This window comes from Mesoplodon mirus (assembly GCF_964341445.2).
Source record: "Mesoplodon mirus genome assembly, chromosome: 10".
Lineage (NCBI taxonomy): Eukaryota > Metazoa > Chordata > Mammalia > Artiodactyla > Ziphiidae > Mesoplodon > Mesoplodon mirus.
The window spans coordinates 33,273,824-33,294,915 of record NC_138986.1 but is presented as its reverse complement, the minus strand read 5'-3'; the positions used below and the strand labels follow the sequence as shown (position 1 = coordinate 33,294,915).

Here is a 21,092-nt window from a genome sequence, read left to right as displayed (position 1 = left end):
ATATATTTGATCCCAAATCTAAATTACAGATGTAAAATTTTTAACATAAAAGGTATATACCAGAATTTGTCTCTTGCAACAGTTACAGTTCAAAAATATTGTTTCTTTCTAATATTAAAAGTTAAGGTTATAAAAGTGAGAACTAAATTTTCATTTATTTTCTTCTCTGTCTCTTTCTAACCCACCAAGTATTTATTATTTAGCCTTGAAACAGTATATTTAATGAGTAAACACTCAAGAAATAATGCTAATTATCTAATTATCCTTCTTTTGTTAACTTCTTTTAATACTAGGATACATTAGAATGAAGGCCATAACAGGAAAATCTGTAATTGACTACAAACACCCCAATAAACAAGCATGACTGCAAAATTTCTGAAGCAATTATCACAAAAAATAACTTAAATGTCACTGGAGATATTCCTGGTAACTTTGTCAGTAGAATTCCCAGTTGGCTAACAATCACAGATAAATATGTACTGTTGAAGTTGTTCCTAATTTATAAGAAGGTGGCTTCATAAGAAAGAATACAGGGAAACTATTGTGACTATATTTCTCAAGAGAGAAACTGTGCTAAGGAAACTATAGCAAAAAGAAAACTGATGTCAACCCAACAATATCTCACTTCAAGAAAAAGAACCTAGTCAGATTTTTCTAATTCAACTTTGTTTTTAGGGAAAAAAAAAGTACTAAAGACAAAAAGGACAGTTATTACATATATTTTTTGTAGGGTAGGCCACAAAATATCTAACTAGATACTCAGCTAAATATGTTCAACAGAAATATGTATATAAAGCACATATTTCTCTCTAAGGGGATGAAAATTTGTTCTTGGGGCAAAAATATCATATCCATTTTATGTATAAGGCAAACATATTCACACAGTACATCAGCACATGCAGTATATCTGTAGAATTAAAATTTCATGGTGGAGATGATTATGAAAAAAATGACTAAAGAGGCTCCTTAGGGATAAGATAATAAAAACTAGGTTGAGAACCACTGGTCTGAAGTGACGCTTTTTATTATCATGATACGTAAGAGAATAAAAATATTATTATGTGGACTAATATTTGACAATGAAAAAATAATTAACTCTCATTAGTTCCTGTTTACTTTTTGTTAATATAACCAACTGGAGTAATGGTTTAGAAATGAAAAAATGAGAATATTTGTTTTTAGGAAAATATGGTCATATAAGGGAATGTTAATCTCTAGAGTGGAAGTCTGAGCATTCTGGAAATTAAGTCTGGAGCATTCTGGAAATTACCTATTTCATAGGTTTAGGTATAAAAATAACCATTAAATTTGTAAATTAGAAAGAATCACTATTGAACTCTAAATAAATAAAATATTAAAATAAATTTACTGGATTGACAAGAGCTATCCATTTGAAATGCTGAGAGAGAGAATAGATTAGACCCCATTTTGTTTAGATAAACAATTAAAACAACTTATAAAATTTGTATTAAATTACATGTTAACAATGCTTTTTAAAGTTGATCCGTACAAAGAAGTGATAGGATAATAGCTAAAGTAAAGAGAAGTCTCATAATGACTAAAATAGTATTTGGGCTAGAAGTCACAGACTCTCACCATCATTATTAGGTATTCAGGATCAATTGTTTTCACATCCGTGCTTTAGCAACTGAGTTGGATGGTGACACATTATAAGGTATTTGCCTTTGAAGATCTTAGTAATATAAGTGGCAAGAAAAGAACAGAAACAGTGGTTTTACTGTTTGAACTGATTGATTGATTGATTTAAAAGACCTACAATAGACATTCTTTCATCTGTTAACATTCTAATTAAAGAGAACAGTGCTGCAGTAGCCTATTTTACTCCTATCATGCAAACCTTGGGATACACCTTTTTCTTTCAGCCTTGTGGCTTTTCTGTCTTATTCTTCTTTCAGGGGTTGGAGAACTTTGGTCATAAATCCGGTGTCAGATCCAGAGTACGTACTCAATACTCCTCTTAGGGCAGTAACTCCCTTGTGCCTTATATTATACTTATTTGTCCACATTCTTACTTCCTTTGCTATAATTGTCTTGAGGGCATTTTTTATGTTCCCTCTGGCATTTCATATAATGCCTTATATGTAGTAGCTCAGCTATGATTTGATGAATGAATAATAACAGAGAATAAAGAAACAGTGAGAAGTGATATACAGAGCATTTATTAATAATTTGATATTGATAGCAAAGGAAATTAAAATGCTTAACGAACTTACCCATAAAACTTACCCATCAAGCTGAAAATAAATTAGGAATACAATCAGGGGTTGCTTCATGGATGACAGTTGTTGATGAGTCATAAAGAAGTTTTGAAAAAGCAATTATGCACCTGGGAACCCATAAAAAGAATTGAGACCCAAGCTTCCAAGATCACATGTATTAGCAAACTACTAGAAAGTGGGGAACCTCTGTCTCTATGAAGGTGCAATAAAAGTCCTGGAACACCATGCTTCTGTGTTTGAATTGTGCCACTCTAAAAATCTAAAATTTATTAAATATCAAACTGTAATGTCCTCTAGTAATCACTGTTTTAAAACTAGTATCTTTGTAAAGAAAACTCTGGAGACACAGTCCTTAAATAAGAAATTACTTAGATATATACTCTCTCAAGGGAGATTAAAAAACTAAAAAGGAAGTAGAACTTGATATAACTAATTAATTCTATACATGTCCAGAAAGCAGAGTGCTAGGGAGCTAAAAAGATGTTCTCCCTGATTCTTCATTTTCCTACCAGCTTCAAGAGACTCTTTAACCAGTCCATAAGGACACACATATAAGTAGGTGCTATATCCACCATATTTACTATTTAGTGTTGGCTTAATATTGGACTGTAGTAGAGCTAGAGAAAAGTCAGAACCAAGAACTTCTCAACTGAATGAGTCTAGCTCAATCTGATTAGGAGCTAGAGAAAGTATGAAATAAAGAAAAAGTATGGTATAGACTCAGGACTGAAAAAGTAGAAGTCTAGAAACTTAAAGTGGTGGCTTCAAGCTGGGGTGCTATACAATATTATATAAGGTCTTTGCAAATTTATGAGTTGATAATTGCTTGTGAAGAGGGTTGAAGTGAATTGAGTATAGGATTAGCTTGAGGACCTGTAGCAGGATCTAAAATATTTTGCCTCAAAGATTTGTCACAATAAACAAAGTAAAACTACCAGTTGGCTAACCTGTTCTTACAGGTGTAGACATCCTATTATCTTTACCGTGGTGTGTTGGGGGACTCAAGACAACACTCATTTTCAGTGATTCACTAGAAGGATTCAGAACTCTGAAAAGCTGTTATACTTGTGGTTTATTAAAGTGAAAAGGATACAGATTAAAATCAGCAAAGACAAAAGGTGCATAGGGAAGAATCAAGGAGAGACCAAGAACAAACTTCCAGTTATCCTCTCCCAGTAAAATCATACATACAAAATTCTCCCAGCGACAGTATGTAACAACACATGTGAGGTATTACCAACCAGGAGAACTCACCCAAGTCTTGGTGTCCAGGGTTTTTATTGGGGGTCAATTAAGTAGATATGGAGTCCTCATATAACTGGCCTTATTTACTCAGTCTCCAGTAACCCCAGAAGTCAAACTAAGCTTTGAATTATTTCTTATTCCTAATATCTTTACTAACGTAGGCCTCTATTCTGTCCCCTCCAACAGGTCGAATTTTTAAACCATGCTCCAAAGTTTAAGTCAAATCCCACTCCTTCATAAATCCTCCTCAGGCCTTCATAGCAGAAACTAGCCCCTCCTCCTCTGTGTTTCCATAAGTTAATTTATTTCTGAGATGACCTTTTCATATTCCACCTTACATTAAGTTTGATTGTAAATGTATCTTTTTACCCAACTCTAGATGCTGGCTTGTAAAAACAGAGACCTTGACTCACCCATCTTTATAGTCCCTAGAATGTCTACCCTAATGTGATGCTTCGGTTTATTAAATTAAATTGAATATTGCTATTATTTAATCATTACTTTTCAAGGTCATATTGCCAGGTGAAAATGTAGCTACAGAAAATGTAACTAATGTCTAAAAGTTTCTAATTGTTGAACTCAGTCTGAATCTCAGAAAAGTGGTATTCCAAGCTTTCAAATTAGAGTAAATGAAAGTAGATTAGACCAACCACGTAAGAACACAGTGTACAGAACAGCTGTACTGTGTCTTCAACAGGATAAGCTAAATTATGATTATAGATATGTTTCATCTTTCCTGCCTGTGTACTCTTCTGAAGATGCTCTCAACTTCAGGGTTTGGGGGATTTATTTGTCACCTTAGGTCTGAAATTAGTTTGATTAGTTTTGTTGACATCTACCATCTCAAAAAATCTGAAATTTACCTTAGAAACAAAAACTAGCAAGAATATCAGTGCAGTCATTAAATCTGTGTACATATTGGGAGGCTAAAATTTGACACATGAAACGGGCCTAGAGATGCCTCTTTGTTTAGGCTCCCGGCAATGTAGAAATGGTTGAGGTGGTAAATAGCTCATAGAAATTGACCCCAAAAGTTACTTTCAAATAAATTATTCTCTTGGATACAAGGAGAACTTCTTTGTTTATTTTTTATAAATTTGTCTATTTTTTTCTCTATTGTTCTTCCCTCTTCTGTCTTTCCCCCATGTTCTCAGATTTTATTATCCTATCTTCTGACCAATCTTGCTTTATTCAAAAATGTTTTTATGAAACATCTACTAGGTGAAAAATATGACCCCCAAGAGACTTATTTAAACTTAATTTATTAAGCTAGTGCTCAGTGTTGTACCAGGAACACTGCCATTTTCTGGTACTATAGAAGTAAGTAAGACAGGGTTGGGCTTCCCTGGTGGCGCAGTGGTTGAGAGTCCGCCTGCCGATGCAGGGGACACGGGTTCGTGCCCCGATCCCGGAAGATCCCACATGCCGCGGAGCGGCTGGGCCCGCGAGCCATGGCCGCGGAGCCTGTGTGTCCGGAGCCTGTGCTCCGCAACGGGAGAGGCCACAGCAGTGAGAGGCCCGCGTACAGAAAAAAAAAAAAAAAAAAAAAAAAAAAAAAAAAAAGACAGGGTTCTACCTCTGAATGGATTATGGTATGTAGCTGGAGAGAATAATCTTAGAAGATACAGCAGTACATTTTTATGGTTAGAATAGAGCAATGTGTAAGGGGCAGTGGGAACACATTTGAGAGAGAAGTTAGTTCTCTAAGGAAAAGGAAAGCTTCAGAATTGAAGTAATAAGGGAATTCAAGGAAGAGGGAAAATGTGGAGCAATTTCGTGTGTGGGGAATACTGAGAATCTGTTTCCTGGAAAGCAGGGAACTTTCATTGAGAAGACATTAGTCAAGATTAACCATTCTTTAAATTGAGAGATTATACCCTTCCCAGTTTTTCGTCATATAGTCAGCTTTCCCTGGCTTGAATCCCACCTATAAACAAATAATTTTTCAGTGCATTGGGCCTAGGATTAATGAAACCAATTTGGGGAGCAGTCACTGAATGGGAACTATTTTTTCCCATAATGTTACTATATGTTTAACTGGCTATACCAACAGGTTAAAAGAAACACTGAAAATTAACCGGAGAAAATTTGCCTCCCTTCCTACTGGATCTCATCAGGGAAATAGTATAACTATCTGCCCCAGTTTCTCTACCTGTCAGATTCTTATGCTTGTTTCAAATATATGTATTTTTCATATGTGGAGTGAAAAGTATTTTACCATTTGTATAATTTCAAGGTTCTATTCTACATCCATGTATTAGCTTAATGTCTTTTATTTTTATCATATATCATGTGTTCCTAAGAGGAAGTACTTCAACAGCATAGAACAGTAAATAGTAAACCAAATGTCTAACTTATTCCTATATTTATCATGACATTTACTCCATACCCTTGACAGAAATGAAGATCAAATTGTAACTTATTGCTGTAGATTAGAATCCAAATTATTTCCCATCAGTGTGGTTAGGACAGCATATAACTTAATAAGAAGCTTTTGAGAAGATTTTTTAAAATATCATTATACTTTAAATAAGGCTAAGAGGTAAAATGAATAATAGAAAGCTTATATTTTTCATAAATGGAAATAGAGACAATGCTCCATTTTGAAGGGCACCTCTGTTGCTAACCCACCTCTCTATTTATAGGAAAATGTCGAAGGAGGAGACTGTAGTCGTTGCAAATTCGGCTTCTTCAATTTGCAAGAGGATAATCATAAAGGTTGTGATGAGTGTTTCTGTTCAGGGGTTTCAGACAGATGTCAGAGCTCCTACTGGACCTATGGCAATGTAAGCAACAGCCTTTGAATCCTATGTGCTGCTCCACGGGGCTTCTTGCTATTGTTGTTGTTTTCCTTCTATAAGAAATTAATTATTTTTCGTGTAGTGAGCTTCTACTTAAACTTATCATGAAGAAGTGATAGAATTTTCTTTCAAATGCTAGTTGTGCCTCTTTGACCAAAGCCTTTAGGATTTTATTTGTACCTATGTGTACACTGGAACCTCTTAGAATAAGTCAACACTAGCCTTTCTGGTGTCCATGATTATTATGTGAAGCAGTAACGGAATTAATGTTGCTTTAGCCTCAAGGGCAGATGATTCAACAGAGAAAACATCACGTTGTGCTATGAAAGATTATGTATTTCACTCACCAGTATTTTTGGGATACCCATTAATAAAAACTCCTTTAATAACTATATACATGGTACATATTACCCACCAGCCGTTAGTCGTGATTTGATGTTGCCAGAGCCGTTTCTTCATTAAAAGGAGACACTGAATATGAACAATACCTTCATTCTTAATTGATTTGAAAAAGTCCAAATTATTACCTGTTTAGTAGTTACTGGGATATTCTACCTCTACCATAAACATAAACATGTTTCCCTTCCCACCTTCACTGCTCATCATACTCCCATTGCCTTTTCAACCCTTCACAGACAGCGATTTGTCTCCTTATAAAAGAGGACCTTTGGGAATTTCAAATAGCCTATGTGGCAGCACTTAGGAGTACAGAGTAACAAGAAACAGGCTGGGGAAAGAAAAAGAAACCTACAGAGTGAATGAGAAACTATACCATATAGGGCTGAGTTTACTGAGCATTTGAGTTCTTATCCTTGGAGAGTCACTGGGGGATTTTAGCAGGAGACTGTTATGATTAGGGTTGGGTTTTACAAAGATCACTATTTTAATAAAACTGTCTTTCAAACACTACTCTTGCCTTTCAACTTCAGTCAGCTAACTAATCCTTAACACAACTATGAAAATTTTCTCTGCCTGTATTTCTTTTAAAGTCTGAAATATTATGAGTAGTTTCTGATTGTACTCTCATACCTAAATTTGAATCTATACATACTTTATCAAATGCATAGCTTTTGGAGCAGATTATGTAGAACCAACAACATATGAACATCTAGTCTAACTTCTTTCTTTTGTTTGTAGAGTCGCACCTCACCCTCTAGACTGTTCTATTAATGTACTAAAGTTTTATGGTTAGCAGAGGAACAGAGGTAGAACTCAGCTTTGTTCTTCAGAAACTAGGTCCATTGATATTTGCATTTCAGTAGGTCTTCTGGAAAGAACCTTCTCTGAATCTCACTGGGCTGTCTTAGAATGTCTGATGATGATGTTGGAAAGGGAAGAGAAGGAAGTAATATGTATCTTGTAGTGTGGCTATCCCATAAGCTTTTACTTAATCTCTCTTTCTTTGACCAGGGCAGTCCCAGCAATTCCACAGCTTTGGGAGATGCAGAATCAAATGACCTCTACACGAAGAAATTTTAAAAAACATTTCATCCACATATTATCACCATTACCATTCTGCTCCCCATCACCTACAACACCAAGCAGCTCACACACATCTAGTGGGCCCCTGGTAGCCACAAACCCCAGTATCCAGTGTTTTGTCCTGACGAGGTTGGATGGTTTTGAATTGTAGCTGTATGCCCACCCATGGCTGGAGTATAAACATGGAAAAGCAAATCATCATGTATTCCCTAATTCCCCCTTAAAGGCTCCTTCCTTCTCTGGGCCAAGGATCTAGGCTAGGAGTTCCTACAACACTTCCAACCTCATGGGAAGGAATAGGTACAGTATTGTGAGCTGGTAGATTCAAATGCCCTTGAGCCTCAAAGTTTAAATTTAAATTTCATAAATATATGAAAAGGAAGGAAATATTAAATGAAAAGCTACCTTTCATATCTTTTTTCTTCCTCTGCTTTACAAACACATACGTAACATCTTTTGAAATAAATTTTTCTATAAGAAACAGGAAATTACTAGTGGAGTGAAAAACATGAAAATCAAAGTTCAACTATTTGATAATTTATATAACATTACGTGTGATTTTGAATGAGTTTCTATTTTTCAGAAAGAAGTATTTGTAATCATAATTTTAAAAAAGCACATTGGATCAATAAAAGCAGGTTACTATATCGTACCATCCAAACTCTTAGAAACATCAAGCAAAAAAATAATTGGTACCTAGAGTTGAGTACATCTGATAAGTTTAATGATATTCACAACTCTCATATTTTTCTAAACTTTCATAGTTCTTGCATTTTTAATTTTCAAAAAATGAAGACTACAGGAATATGAAAGAGAAAAGAAGTGGGTGGGGTTTTTTTTCCTAAGTAATGATGGTTGTGTGTTTTCTTTAAGATACAAGACATGAGTGGCTGGTATCTGACTGACATCTCTGGCCACATTCGAGTGACTCCACAGCAGGATGACTTAGATCCACATCAACAGATCAGCATCAGCAACGTGGAGGCCCGACGAGCCCTGCCCCAGAGCTACTACTGGAGTGCGCCAGCTCTGTATCTGGGAAACAAAGTAAGTCCACATAGTGCTTGCTTCATGCTACTTTGCTTTAACTGATCAATAAGAATAATGGGTTTTATTTAGTCTTTCTTTAAAGACAGATAAAATCAAATGTATACTGTATTGAATTGCTGGAAACAGCTAAATCAGATTAAGTTGGACATTTCCACCCTGCCCCATGGGCCACAGCATCCCTACTTCACAACTCTACATAGTTGCTGTTCTGTGTCAACATTTTGAATCTACAAATAGATTAATGAAGCCTCTAGGATACTTTTTTGCAAAACAAATTATAGATATTGGAAGAGACGGTGTTATGTTTACCTGAAATAGTTGTTTTTCTAGAGTTGTCTATGGTGCAATACTTACTGAAATTTTTCTCATCCGTCTCTATTTCATTTCAAAACTGATATTCAAGAGAGCTACTTTTTCTACCTTGTCTGAATGTTAACTGGAAATGAAATTTATTACACAACTAATTTCATGCTTGCCATGAAGCTTATATAAACACCATATTTCCTGGAGCTCAGGAAGAGAACTATCCTAAGAGAAGTGCCAGACTGAAAGCACATGTTTGTTTCCAAGCCCACTCACACACATATAAAAACACACACAGATAAACAAATGTACTAATCTCAGAAATGCAGGTGTTCCCCCCCCATCCCGGCCTGTTGTGGATTAACTTTACCTAGATAGGTTCCTTGGCTTTTATCATTTTATTTTATTTTATTTTGCTTAACAATTTGTTGGAAACAAAATTTGATATAGTAATTCTAAGTGGGAATATTTGCTTGGTCTGTGGAACTTAATACCTTTTCAGCTAATAGTTAAGTCACCTAATCACACCAGAAATTGTGACAGTCCGAGAAAAATTCGCTAGCAAGTTGATGCTATTTAAGCCTAGTTTTCACCTATAAGAATATAGCATTACTTTTGAAGAAATCTTCATTGATTAAATAAATTAAAATATATTAATAGTGGCGTGTGAGTATTGAGATAGAAAACCTTACTAGTTCATATGAATGGGAACTAGTGGTTTTAGCTGACTGAAAACATTTTAATTCGTGGCTTGTTTCTTATTTTTACAAGCTTCTGAGTACCATTATGAAAAATGTGTAAATGAATAAAACACTTTTTCATTGAATATGTATTTTTAAAGAGACAGTGCATATTGCATAAAATTTTCTATCTGTAATAAAATCCAATTAAACTTTTACTTCAAAGCCCTTTCCAACAAGAAGTCATTCTATCCTATTCTATTTAGGAACTTCCTGAATCCCTGACAGGAATAAAATAGCACATACGACTTGAATGTCTATAGCTTAAAATTGCCAAAAAAATAAATACATACATAAACTGTCTTTTTTCTAACTGCTCTGAGGAGTTTAGTGAAGAGTCATTGGATGAGTTTCAGAGGTCTTACTTTTCTTACAATGGAAAAATTTACTTACAGATAGTTTTTAAATAGTATATGCTTTACCATATTTTCCATCATTTCTTCTTTGGTCATATGCTTTTGCTTTCTGTTGGCTGAAAATCAAACTGACAGAAGGAAAGCAAGCAAATGCGATATTAAATAGCATCAGAGCAAAGGATTTGGACATCCTGTTCATAGTTGTTGGTTCCCAAAGATAACTTCCCTTATCCTGGCTGAACTGCTTCTTATATCCACCCACAACGAAGTACTTCATGTCCCCCACACATCATTTTCACATCAAAAAGCTGTGCTTGCCTGTGCTTCAGTTTCCATTCAGTGAACAAAATAATCGTAACAGGGTGTACAAATTGTTTGAATATGGAAGACATTTTTAAATGTAATGTGAAATCCCTCTGTGGTTTACAGTCAGATATCTCAGTATGAATGAAATAATTCGCCTTAATAACTGAACCATATAAATTTTTGATACTACAGTAATACTGCCAACTCTCACAAATTACCACAGTACATCTTAACTGTCATGTTATATCACATAAATTACAGTCATGATGACATGCTTAGCTTGGTTGATTTGATATCTTGCTAAGGAAATGGAAAATTGTAAGCCCTTGTTTGTAAATCCAGTAAAGCCACTTTTCTAAAAGTGTTCTTTACCAGTAATTGCTGTAGGAATCAGAGCCATTGCCTGAATCTGACAGAAATAGTATATCAAGAAACTAGTACATCTGCTTAAATACTGAATTTCATTTACATCCATGACCAGGGGGCTGTGGGTACATGATCCCTCCTCTGCCTTTTTATTGTTAATTCCTAAGTCAAAAAATGTATATATTTATGAGATGCTATTAGCTTTTCCTAAATATTTATATAACCAATTTTTAAACATTTTCCAAGTTACTTGGTTATAAGTCCACTTCTAACAGAAGGGAGATGTGTTGTACATATTGTTATAATGAAGGTGCCACATGCCAGTCTTCCTTTTTTTGGGTAACCTAACCCCAAATAGTAAAACTATTCTCACTTGGGATATACTTTGCTAACATAGAAACCTGCCTGATCATAATTAAACTCAAGAGCACTAGCCAATTTAGCGAAGGAATACTTTTCATCTTAAGAAACATTTTTATTGACTACAGTTCCTCTTTGGACTAATGAGGAGTACATAAGTGAATATAGTTATGTATGTGGATGGTGGATGAGGCGTAGAAAAAGGTAGCACATTTTTATACTACCCACTTAAAAAATTTCCATGATCTTGTTGTCAATTGCAAGTTTTTGTGCCCAACACACAGTGAAGCCAAACAAACCAAAGCATCAGAGTTGGAGCTGAGAAAGGTTTATTGCAGGGCCAAGCAAGGAGAATGAGGTGGCTCATGCTCAAAAGACCCAAAATCCTTGAAGTGATTTTAAAGGCAAAGTGATGGAGGGAAGTTGCCTGGTGTGTGATCAGCCTGAGCACAATTCTCTGATTGGTTGACGGCGAGATAACAGGGTAGTGTCACAGGGCTTAACATTATCAATCTTCAGGTTCAAGAGGTCTGTGGGCTAGTGCTTATGGTCATTAAGTAGTTAACTTCTTCCATTTGGTGGGGGTTTTAGCATCTGTAAAACAACTCAGGAAATGTGCATCAGATACAGTTATCTAGGTGCTTCAGGGAGGAACTAAAGATTCTGTGACTGTCATATGGCTGATTTATTGTTTAAGTTCTTACCAATTCTCCTGGCCCAACTGTTATTTTTGTCACTACATGTTCACATCCTTTCAATCATTAATTCTTGAGCCAGGGTTTGTGACTCAGGGGAGGCCTGGGAGCCTACAGCTTTTCTACAAACAAGAGGCCAGCAGAGGACATGGGGGAAGGGGTCTGTCCTGAGAAGGCCCCAGAGGGTCTTGCTGGATTACAGTCTCAGCTATGAGTTAGTTCCTCAACAGCAATCTTGAAAATGTTTGTTTTCTCATATGTGAGTGAGTATTTAGCACAATTGTCACAATTGAGTATTAATTCCCTGCCCTCCTCCATTCTAGATATTCAAAGAGAATTAAGTCAGGCACCCACAGGGCTCTACTAGGCAGCAGCTTATTTTCAAAATGCTTGGCACATGTTAATGCTTGGTTTTAGGGCAGTTGTTTAAGCATGAAGCTAGGCAGGAATGGAAAGAGCTAGAGGACAAATAGTCCTGCTGATTTGCTACAGGCTACAGCTATTGAGAAACAGTTTGGGTATTTCAGAGTTGGAATAATTTACTGCTTTAGTAAACTAAGTGCTATTGGAACATTGAAATGGTCATTTAATTAAGGTTACCCTAGTTGTCTGAAATAGATACTGCAGCTTCCAAAAGCAATTCTCTTCCCATCTGTAAAGTTCCCTGAGAATCTGGCTTGGCCTATCTACTGTTCCCACATTACCATTAAGGTTTGAAAATCTCTCTCTGAGTGTTATTAAATTAATCTTGTGTGATGTGGTCTTTACAAAACAATGTTTATTTTCTACAACATTATACTATCTTTATCTGTTTCTAGCTTAGAGAAACTTTTAAATTGTTTCATGTAGTTGCCAAGAATACCTACAGTTTAGCTTAAGATACACATTATGAGTCTGCAGACAAAATAGGATCTGGTTCTAAAAGTAATCTCTGGTATTTCTTTGCTGTGTTTCCTTGACTTTCAGTTCTACCCCTCAGATCCCTAATTAAAGCTGTGGATTTGAAGGAGATTGATGTTTGAGATTTACAGGACAGGGTAGTCCTTGTTACATAAAAGGAACTTCACAAATATTTTGTGATCAATGCTACATTTTTAACAACAACAGAATAGTTTTCATTAGATGGCTCAGAAATGACTCTTGAGTTGGGATTTAAGTTAGAACTGAAAGATGATTTCAATCTTGGTTAAAAAAAAAACTAAGGGCCTCCCTGGTGGCGCAGTGGTTGAGAGTCCGCCTGCCGATGCAGGGGATACGGGTTCGTGCCCCGGTCTGGGAGGATCCCATATGCCGCGGAGCGGCTGGGCCCGTGAGCCATGGCCGCTGGGCCTGCGCATCCGGAGCCTGTGCTCCGCAACGGGAGAGGCCACAACAGTGAGAGGCCCGCATACCGCCAAAAAAAAAAAAAAAAAAAAAAAAAAACTAAAAACTTACTAATAAGCATGATCCACTCTCCTTTTAGCAGCATAATTTGTATTTCTGACTTCTTTGCTCCACATTCCTCAAAATTATTCAGAAGTAAAGGTCAAACTCTCTCCCTCATCCTTAATGTCCTTCAATTTAAGTCTTAGATTAAATGGATTAATTAAGAAAGTATTATGTATGTGGTGAATGGTAGGGCCATAAAAGTAGTATAAATCAACTGTGATTGAATTTTTATTCCATAAATGAGATCATATAAAAAATGATTTGGTAGTGGAGTAGTACTAGAAGAAGATCTGTTGTCAAGAATAAACCAAATGAATTGTTAGGGGCAAATGAGGAAACATATTATTAAAAAGCAAACAAAAGAACTCAAAAACTCATTTATTGCCCATAGTTCTGGTAATGTCTACTATGCAAAATTAGCCTACCTATGAGGACTCAGTCAAATTTCTAGAATAATGAAAATTAATAAGACTGACTCAAGTGGAAAAATGTGAAACGTGATATGAATATTAAAGCAATTGAAACAGTAGCCAAAAAGTTCTTCCCATAAAGAAAACAAGTATTTTGTTTACTTCTGTTTATTTTGTTCAATCACATTTCAAACCTTAAAATTTTTTTTCAATCTTACAAGGTTTCCAAAGAACAGAACAGTGAGGACTACTCCTCAAGCAATATTATGTGGCTTAATATGCTGGATATCAGGGAGGTATGAAAAAGGAAATCCCTGTTCAAACTCATTCATGAAAATAGATGCAAACATCCTAACCAAAGCATGAACAATCAGAATCCATAATGTATAAAAATGGTAAAACTAAATTGGCCAGGTTACTTTTATCATAGGAGTTCAATGTTGGTTTAATATCAAAAAGTCAGTGTAAGTAATTGACAATATTGACTGATTAAAGGAGAGGGAAAAATATTTCGATAGAGGTAGAAAAAGAAATAGTTAAAGTTAAATAATGATTCATGATGTTTTAAAAATTTTGCAGACTAGGATTGGAAAGGCACTTCTTCATCTGATGAAGAGTATCTACACAAAAATGAATAGCATCTATGTTGAAAGAATTCTTTAAGATCACAAACAATTTTCACTCTGACCACTTTTATTTAACATTGTACTAGAATATTTGGAGAGTGCAGTAAGATAAAAAATAAAAAATACAGAGATTGAAAAGGAAGAAATAAAACTGCCATTTGTAGATAATATGATTATCTGCTTTGTGAACTCAGAAGATAAATTATTAATAGGTGAATCAAGAAAGACTGTATACAAAGTTAATATATAAAAGTCGATTGTGTTTCTTTACATCAGCAAAAATCAGTTAAAACAACACTTTAAAAATAAGTCCTCTATGTAGACCATCTTATTTACAAAGCAGAAATAGAGACACAGACATAGAGAACAAATGTATGGGCACCAAGGGGGAAGGGGGGGGCTGTTGGGATGAATTGGGAGATTAGGATTGACATATATACATTACTGATCCTATGTATAAAATAGATAACTAATGAGAACCTACTGTATAGCACAAGGAACTCTACTCAGTGTTCTGTGGTGACCTAAATGGGAAGGAAATCCAGAAAACAGGGGATATATGTATATGAATAGCTGATTCACTTTGCTGTGCAGTAGAAACTAACACAATATTGTAAAGCAACAGTACTCCATTTAAAAAAAAACTTAACAAAAAAAGAAGTGCTTTATAATAGCGATAAGTAATAAAAGTACCAAGGATAGAATCTATACAGAAAACCAAAGGGCCAAAAATAATTAAAGGAAATCCTAAAGAAAGCCGGAAATGGAGTATTAATCAAAACTTACCTGATATAAAGACTTAGGACTCATTTTAAAAAAGAAATAATGACTGAGACAAAGCGCCGTCGGTGAGAAAATAGGTTAAAAATGCTCAATAGAGCTGAAAAAAATAGTCCAGAAATATCCCATGCATATATGGATACTTGATTTTTAACAATACAGATATTGCAGATCAATGACAATAAGGTAGACCATATAATAAATGCTACTGGTACCACTGGTTATCTAAAGAGGAAAAAAATAACCATCTCTACCTCATATTATACATAAAAATAAACTCTAATTGAATCAAAGACTACAATTTCAAAAATCATACTAAAAAAGCTTTTCAAAGACAATATCTTGGATTTTTGCTTCTGACCATGATTGAATAAACGTTTCTTAAACAACAAGAAAACTTGAGAAAAAGTGTCAAACAAGAGTTTTTAGACACTGGACAGCAGATGGTGTAGGACTGTGATCCCTGAGAAAAAAGAAATAGATGAGTTCAGGCTTAACAGCTGCTAAGATTGTTGCCTGGGTGTAGTTTCCAAGGTGAAATGCATTGAGGGAAAACCCAAACAACATTGTTTGAAAGAGGGAGATTGGAGTTCAGGGAAGCCCAGGAAGCTAGAACTTGTGGGACAGAATATTAGGGAAAAGGAAGGTGGAGAGAAAATGAGAGAGAGAGAAGAGAGAATCAATCCAGATATCTGTAAAGATGTAAAGGAAACTTACAACCTGGCTGAATATTGACTTGGATGGCAGAAAACTACCTATCTAATGTTGATGGAAGAACTACCAAAAAGTAATGAGAAAAAATTCCTAGCTCATTTTCCCATGACCTAAAGGGGAACAGTGTCATAATAGAGACGACTCCAGTAAAATACTTAGTACTGTCCTAGTAGAAGGGCTAAATTAGCCCCAGACTACAGGCTGCTCTAACCCACCTTAACAAACCTTAAAAGCTGACCTTAAAAGAAACCACTTTATTCCAAAACTGCATACCAGAACAAAATCCAATACTATTTAATTAATTACAACAAAATTCAGCACCCAACAAAGTAAAATCTAACATGTCTGGCATCAAATAAAAAATGACCAAGCATGTAAACAAGCAGGGGCATATGAGCCATAACCAGGAGAAAAATCAGTCAACAGAAACAGACCCCAAATTATAAGGAAATAATGTCAAAGTACATCAGAATCAAATTATTAGAAAAACAAACAGTGGTCGAGATAAAGAGAAGATCTTAAAAGCAGCCAGAGAAAGAAAGACACAACATGAACAGAAGAACAAATATAAGATAGAAGATTCTTAGACATCACAAGAGCCAGAATATAGTACAGAGATATTTTAAAATATCGGCGGGGGGGGAGAAACAACAGCAAACAAACAAAAATTATTAATCTAGAATTTTTTACCAGGCCAAAATATCTTTGAAAAAGGAAGGCAAAACAAAGAGTATTCCAGAGAAATAAAGGCTGAGATACTTTTTCACCAACATATCACTAGAAGAAATGTAGACAGTTCTTCCAGTAAAAGGAATATGATAGCAGATGAAATTTGTCCCTACAAAAAGAAACTAAGAGTAACACAAAAGTTTAATAATGCTTTCTCCACGGATTGCCACCTACCATGGGACCTCAGGCTGGTCACCTCTTTAGCCTTAGGGTTTAACACAATGGTTATCAAATGAACGACAAAACACACAAGGTGAAAATAGAAATTTGGGTACTCTGTATAATTTTTTTATTTGGAATTGTAAAATGGAAGACCATGAAACCCTCATTCCTTATCTCAAAAGTAAAGAAATCAAAACCACCATCAATTTGAAAGTTGCAATCAAATCTTAATGGAAAACGTTACATTTTTACTATATCCTTTTCAATAACACTTTTACACCCGTGTTTCATGTGCAGCTCAGTGAAGAACTATAGGGAACCAGTGGATTGCTGGTTCTGATGTACTAGCCCAAGTCCTTGTGGGACAAACCTCCAGTGTGCTGGCCTCTGCCACTTGCAATAGATCAGACCCACTAACTATTGCTGTTGTAGTTTAGCGGGGCAGTATTATGCCCTTTCTGAACCTATCATGGCCAGAGTGTTTTATCTACTGGGTTTTTGTAGGTAACCCAGTGTATGCTGCTTAATTGTTGGTAGTGGGAGAAGAGCAAGATGGTGGAGAAGGATGGAATCCAGATATGTATAGAAGGATGATGGCCATCTGTAAGCCAAGGAGAGAGGTCTGGAGCAGCTCCTTCTCTCACAGCCCTCAGAGGAGACCAATCCTGCTGACATCTTGATTGTGGACTACTAAAGGAGTAGTTATTTTCTTTCTTCATTTTCATTTTCTATACATACCTGTGTCCCATCCTTTCCCACCATCTTGCTCTTGATTGAAAGCGATTATTTAGCATGGGGAGGCTCTGGTAAGTTATTTTCAGTGTTTTGATCCTTATGCCTTTCACAGATCGGATTCAAATGCTGCATCTCTTCCTTATTAGTTTTGTAATCTTGACACATCCCATTATTTAGTTGAGACTTACTTTCAATATCTGCAAATTGAGAGTTCCAGCACCTCCTCAGAATAGTACAAAGCCCTCAAAAATGCCCTTAGCATGCAGAAGCTGTTCATGAATGTCAATTGCTTTGAGAATTTCTGTAGTTGTATGCTGCAGTAATTTATACAGAGGTAATCTTTGTATCAATATAAGACACTTGTTAAAACGCTTTGTCCCTTGCTTATTATTGCTATCTGATATAGCATCTGGTGGTGGTAAAGATAAGGTAGCAATAAAAATAAAAATGGACAATCACAGAGAGTTGATTTTAGCAAGTAAGTAGATTATGTAACTTAAACAGCAGCTTTATGGAAATGTGAAAAAAACTAAATCAGTTATCTAGATTTTTGAGAAACCAGCAGAGTGTTTTACACTTTATCTTGAAGGTACCAAAATAAATCAAACAAGCATCGCTTCATGTCTTTCCAAGTAAATGACGTGATTAAGTATCTAACTATTCCTGCTTTACTGAAGTATTTAAAGGGATTTAAGATTTCTGTCCATCAATAACTGATTAGGGAAGTTAATTTTATAGGCATTATAAACAGCATCAACACCCTGCAGCTATAATGTACCAAGTTAAAATGAGGTCATTAAGGTAGACCCAAACTCGATATGACTCATATCCTTATAAAAAGGGAAAATTTGGAGACAGATACTCATACAAGGAGAATGCTATGTGAACATGAAGACAGCCATCTACAAGCCAAGGAAAGAGGCCTAAAACAGATCCTTTTCTCACAGCCTTCAGAAGGAACCAACACTGCCAACACCTTGATTTTGGACTTGTATCCTTTAGAACTGTGAGACAATGAATTTCTGTTTATTAAGACACTTAGTTTATGGTTTTATTGTGGCAGCCTTAGCAAACAAATCAAGTAAAATATCAATTATTTTTAAAATTTAATAATTCTCATTTTGTTTTAATTTATTGCAAACAAAAGCCTAATCTAATATCTAAAGAAGTTATAGAAATTGATAAGAAAGACCAACAGTTCAATAAAGAAATGGGCAACAGATATGAATGAACCGTTCATAGAAAAGGAATACACATGGCTCTTAGGTATATGAAACAATGTACAACCTGACTCATAATACAACTACACTGAGAAATTGTCATTTATCTTGGAAAAGAGAGCAAAATGGCAAAATGGATAGCACAGCATTAGTAAGATTTTTAAACGACAAAGATCTTATAATATTGGTAGTGGAGATACATATTGATGCAATCCAAGAAAACTAATTTAGAAATCTTTACCAAAGCTACAAATGCACATGTGCTTATATATTTCTCCTCTGGGAATTTTTTCCTACTGGTATATATAAACGTGTGAAATGCAAAGTTATTCATTCATAAATATTTGTGATAAACACAAAAATGTCTGTCACTGAGAGACTGATTAAGTGAATTTTGGTACATACACACAGTCAAACACTATAAAACTATAAATAAGAAAAGAAGTTCTTGTCTACTAACATGGAATAATCCAAGGTATATGGTTAAGTAATTAAACCTAGAAGTAGAATAGTGTGTATATGACCACCATTTGTGTAAAAAATAGTGGAGAAAAATAATATGCTTGTAATTATAAGGTAACTTAGCTATTTAAAGACACAGCCAGAATTTGATTTGAGGTGCGTTTGCCTCAGAGACTATCTACTGCCCCACTCAATATTGTAATATTGTCAAAGTTGTAAAATAAGATATTTTAAGTAACAGTCTGTTTTTATTTTGATCTATTATAACCTATTAATTTTCTATTCTAGACTTTGTTGTAAAGATTATTGCTTTGATGTGATCACTTAAGTGCCTCAATTCTATAAGCTAAAAATTGTTGTCATGCTTAATTAATCACAAGGATTCCAGTAGCACTCTTATCTTACCAGGTAGTTTCAGGAAATTCTGTTATTGTCAGCAGGGCATGTTGGGGAAGCATAAAGCTTACATTTATATTACTGAGGTCTTCTCATCACTTCCAACAGTAGTAGTTGAGTAAAGCAGACACTCTCTCACCTTACTTTTTCTGAAGCTCTCCCTATATTACCTAGGTCAGAGATTCCAAGTAGTTAAAATTCAACATTTGCCACATGGAAAAAGGAGCTATGTGATAAGATCCCAGTCTGAAATGTGATGAATTATTGAACAGGTAGTTTGTTGGGTGATTGAAAATTACCTGTGAAAGAGTGCTTATCTCCTTGAGGCACGTCGAAAGCTGACGGAATTGATCCAATTAGACTGACTGTCTCTTCAATGAGTTGTGACCTCTCGATGGTAATAACTTATTATGATGATAAATGAACCCATCTCTTCAACTGAAGCCTGAGTACACACTTCAGCAGTTTCCTTGAATCATGAGTCCATTACCTCTCAAGTTCAGATCAACAGCAGTGACAGCCACGGGAGCAGACAGCATGCATGACTGGACACAGATGATTGTTTTACTCAGATGAATATATTTACAGCTATTTCCAAAGAAATGGGACCTCCTTGAGCCTTGTATGTTCACACCTGAAATATTTACCATGTGACGTTTCCTTTATCAGGAAAGCTACATCATTCTGAGATAACTAGGTTTTTTTCCGGTTGTTTTTTGTCTTAGTTTCTGTTTGTTGTTTTTGGTGTTTAAATTGCCCAGTCTCGGTCTCCTGATTGAGTAAAATTTCAGAATAACAATATTTTTTTACATTAAAGAAGTTTGTAATATACAAACAACTGTTTTTGAAAAATTAATTATTTTATCCCCACAATTTAAATCTCACAATTTATATTTGATGTGAGTTAGGGAAACTAGTCAGAGAATTCTTTTTATTTGTAGAGAACTTTTGTAAAGCTCTTTGCTTTAAGAATCACACAAGCATAAATACTTTAGTTTTTGGATTTCTATTTTAAGGAAATGTCAAAAATTCTTTAAGCAGTTACTGAAGGTTGATATAATTTCCTTATTCTGCTGTAGTGATATCTCTAGTTTGAGAAGAATTAGAGGAGAACAGGTTATTTATTACGTCTATAACAAAATACAGTCTTCTAATTCCTAATAATTATTAGACAGCAGTCAGTTGCCAACCTCCCAAATATATCCTGAAAAAACGTATTCACCAAGCAAAACTAAGTTTATGAAGTTACTGTAGTAAGGGAGAACACCAGCCACCTTTACAAAGTCTTAGTAGTGTCTCAAAAGGAAAGGAAAGATCAGAGGAGGATACTCGTGGGCAGTATCGCAGTAGGGGAAAGGTTGGCTGACTCCAGGGTGCATCTTGCATTGCAGGCAAGTGGGCAGAATTTATGATACCATAGCTTTGGATTTGTCACAAGAGTCTTGAAGTGTTGAAGAGCATGCTATTAGTATATAAGTAAGCTGGT

The 21,092-nt window shown here is 35.3% G+C and overlaps 1 protein-coding gene across 1 annotated transcript in view; it reads left to right on the top strand.

Annotated features, from left to right (window-relative positions):
• The window catches only part of LAMA2 (laminin subunit alpha 2), a 610,104-nt gene that overhangs the window by 284,661 nt on the left and 304,351 nt on the right, over positions 1-21,092 (top strand). Inside the window, exons 11-12 of the mRNA XM_082634259.1 lie at positions 6,131-6,271; positions 8,642-8,815. Coding sequence (XP_082490385.1) covers positions 6,131-6,271; positions 8,642-8,815 — 315 coding nt within the window. The remainder of the gene's footprint in view (positions 1-6,130; positions 6,272-8,641; positions 8,816-21,092) is intronic.